We start from the raw sequence: 2,824 nt of genomic DNA, 5'->3' as shown, positions 1-2,824 counted from the left end.
AACCCACGGATTCAAGAGGAGATGAAAAACGAGTTTTTCTTCTCTTTTTCACTATCTTCTGATGGTTTCAAACATATTTATTCATGAAAAATCATTAATTTATTAATTCTGTTTAATTGCAAGTTTCAGCATTTCAGGGCCGTCGTACATAGAGCCCCCCCTGTTCGTCTTTCTCAACGCAGCAGCAGCTCACAGCCCTTGTTTCATCGACTTGTGTTAATTACAGTAAATAAGTTGTTAAATATATTAATTAAATATAAAAATAAACAACTTCTACACTTTAACTCGACAGCGCGCAACGGCTCCAGCAACGAAGAAGCAACAAGTAAAGAGGCAGCATGCAGCGGAGCTCAGGCACCGCTACGGCCACTGCCACCATAGAAGCTGACAGCAGCAGCAGCAGCAGCAGCAGCAGCAGCACGAAGAGCCGCAGCAGCAGCAGCAGCAGTGGTGGTGGTGGCGTTGTTTCAGCAGCAAGCTCCAGCAATCCGCTGCTGCCTTCTTCTGTGTTTCCTCTCTTCTTAACGCTTCGGCCTCCTCTGCCTTTCTCTGTTCCCTCTTCATACACCTCACCGCCTGCAGCAGCAGACGGCAGTACATCGATAGCGGGTGTACCTGACGGTGGGGTTGCTGCAACAGCAGCAGCAGCAAAAGCGCCACCAGCAGCAGCAGCAGCACCGGCACCATCACCAGCAGAAACAGCTGCTGCTACCACCCCTGTAGCAGCAGCAGCAGCAGCAGCAGCAGCAGCCAAAGACCCTGCATCAGCACCTGTAGCAGCAGCTTCATCAGGGGAAGGATCCTCGTCACCACCCGCAGCAGCAGCAACATCAACAGCAACAGCAGCAGCAGCAGCAGCAGCAGCAGCAGCAGCAGGAGCAGCAGCAAAACTAGAAGGAAAAGAAGAAGAAGAAGCAGCATACGAAGAAGTAGAAATAACAGAGTTAGAGTTTGACGCCGTAGATAAACAATTTGTTTATCCTTGCCCGTGCGGTGATCTCTTTGAACTGCCCATCACCTCTCTCAAGGCATCAGCAGCAGCAGCAGCAGCAGCAGCAGCAACAACAGCAGCAGGAGCAGGAGCACCAGCAGCAGGAGCACCAGCAGCAGGAGCAGCAGCACCACCACCAGCAGCAGCAGGAACAGCAGCAGGAGCAGCAGCACCAGCACCAGCACCAGCAGCAGCAGCAGGAGCAGCACCAGCAGCAGCAGCACCAGCAGCAGCAGCAGGAGCAGCAGCAGCAGCAACAGGATTCAGGGGTTTTGTGTTTGCTTCTTGTCCTTCTTGTTCTTTAAAGGTGAAGGTTTTATATAATGAAGCTCAGCTGCAACAAATACAAATAAACTTTTCTCTTTCTCTGCTTCCTGAGAGAAGAATATAATAACCTTCTGCTGCTGCTGCTGCTGCTGCTGCAGTTGCTGCTGCAGTTGCTGCTGCTGCTGCTGCTGCTGTTGCTGCTGTTGCTGCTGGTGGGTGCTGCTCAAATGTATTGATTGATTATAAAAAATTGTTGCTGCTCCTGCTGCTGCTACATTATATATACATATATATATAAATATATATAAATATATATATTTATATTTATATTTTATATTTATATTTATATTTATATTTATATTTATATTTATATTTATATTTATATTTATATATATTTATATATAGAGAAGATGGAGAGACCCCCTGCGGTGTATGTACGGCTTAAGCGGCACCGGGACGAAGCCCCCCCTCCCTTTTTGTGTGTTTTGCCTCCATTAAAAAAACAAATAAAAGAAAAACAACAAAATAAAATAAATAAAATAAATAAAATAAATACAGACAAAGACAAAGACAGAGATACAGATATATTAGATAGGGCTATCATCTTCAGGCATGTTGATGCAGCGCCACCACCGCAGCAGCAACTGCAGCAGCAGCAGCAGCAGCAGCAAATGCAGCAGCAGCAGCAGCAGCAGCAAGAGCTGCAGCAGCTGGAGCAACTGCAACAGCAGCCGCAGCAGCAGCAGCAGCAAGAGCTGCAGCAGCTGCAGCAGCAGCAGCATGATCAGGCCACCGCAGCAGCGCCGGTAGCAGGAACACCAGCACCAGCAGCAGCAGCAGCAGCAGCAGCAGCAGCAGCAGAAGCAGAAGAATCAAAAGCAGCAGAAGCAGCAGCAGCAGCAGCAGCAGCAGCAGATGGGACTTCCTTTTGGCATGCATTCAATCCTCCCCTGCGCGGCGAGGTATTTGGAGAGCAGCAGCAGCAGCAGCAGCAGCAGCAGCAGCAGCAGCAACAGCAGCAGCAGACTGCAGCAGCAGCAGCAGCAGCAAACGTGCAGTATATGAACCTCGTAGAGGAAGCAGTAAAAAACCTGCAGAGGTACCGCCTCGATCCAAGGCACACCCAGCAGCAGCAGCAGCAGCAGCAGCAGCAGCAGCAACAGCAGCAGCAGCAGCAGCAGCAGCAGCAGCAGCAGAATTTGGCTCCTGGTGTGAGTTTGATGCTGCGTGGCTCTGAGACGATACAGGTGATAGATGTATGTAAAACAGAAGAAGAAAAAAGTAAAAATTTATCTGCTGCTGCTGCTGCTGCTGCTGCTGGTGATCCTGCTGCTGCTGCTGCTGCTGCTGCTGCTGCTGCTGCTGCTGAAATAGGAGAAGACGAATATGAATATGATTTATATGCAATTGATAACGAAGACGAAGCAGAAGAATATAATATATACACAACAGCAGCAGCAGCAGCAGCAGCAGCAGCAGCAGGAGCAGGAAGAGGAAGCAAACAAGGAGCAGCAGCAGCAGCAGCAGCAGCAGCAGCAGCAAATAGACACAGAGAACGTCTGCTGA

At 49.2% G+C, this 2,824-nt stretch overlaps 1 protein-coding gene across 1 annotated transcript in view; it reads left to right on the top strand.

The window, feature by feature from the left end:
* Window positions 1–338: 338 nt before the first annotated feature.
* Window positions 339–2,824, top strand: part of EMH_0040200 (CSL zinc finger domain protein, putative) — a gene marked incomplete at both ends in the record, with an annotated part of 3,891 nt that continues 1,405 nt past the window's right edge. Inside the window, 2 exons of the mRNA XM_013495474.1 lie at window positions 339–1,298; window positions 1,897–2,824. Of these exons, the coding sequence (XP_013350928.1) occupies window positions 339–1,298; window positions 1,897–2,824 (1,888 nt within the window). The remainder of the gene's footprint in view (window positions 1,299–1,896) is intronic.

Source organism: Eimeria mitis, genomic scaffold (genome assembly GCF_000499745.2).
Source record: "Eimeria mitis Houghton genomic scaffold, Emh_scaff1592, whole genome shotgun sequence".
NCBI lineage: Eukaryota > Apicomplexa > Conoidasida > Eucoccidiorida > Eimeriidae > Eimeria > Eimeria mitis.
The sequence above is the reverse complement of the archived record's forward strand: the minus strand, read 5'-3'. Positions and strand labels throughout refer to the sequence as shown.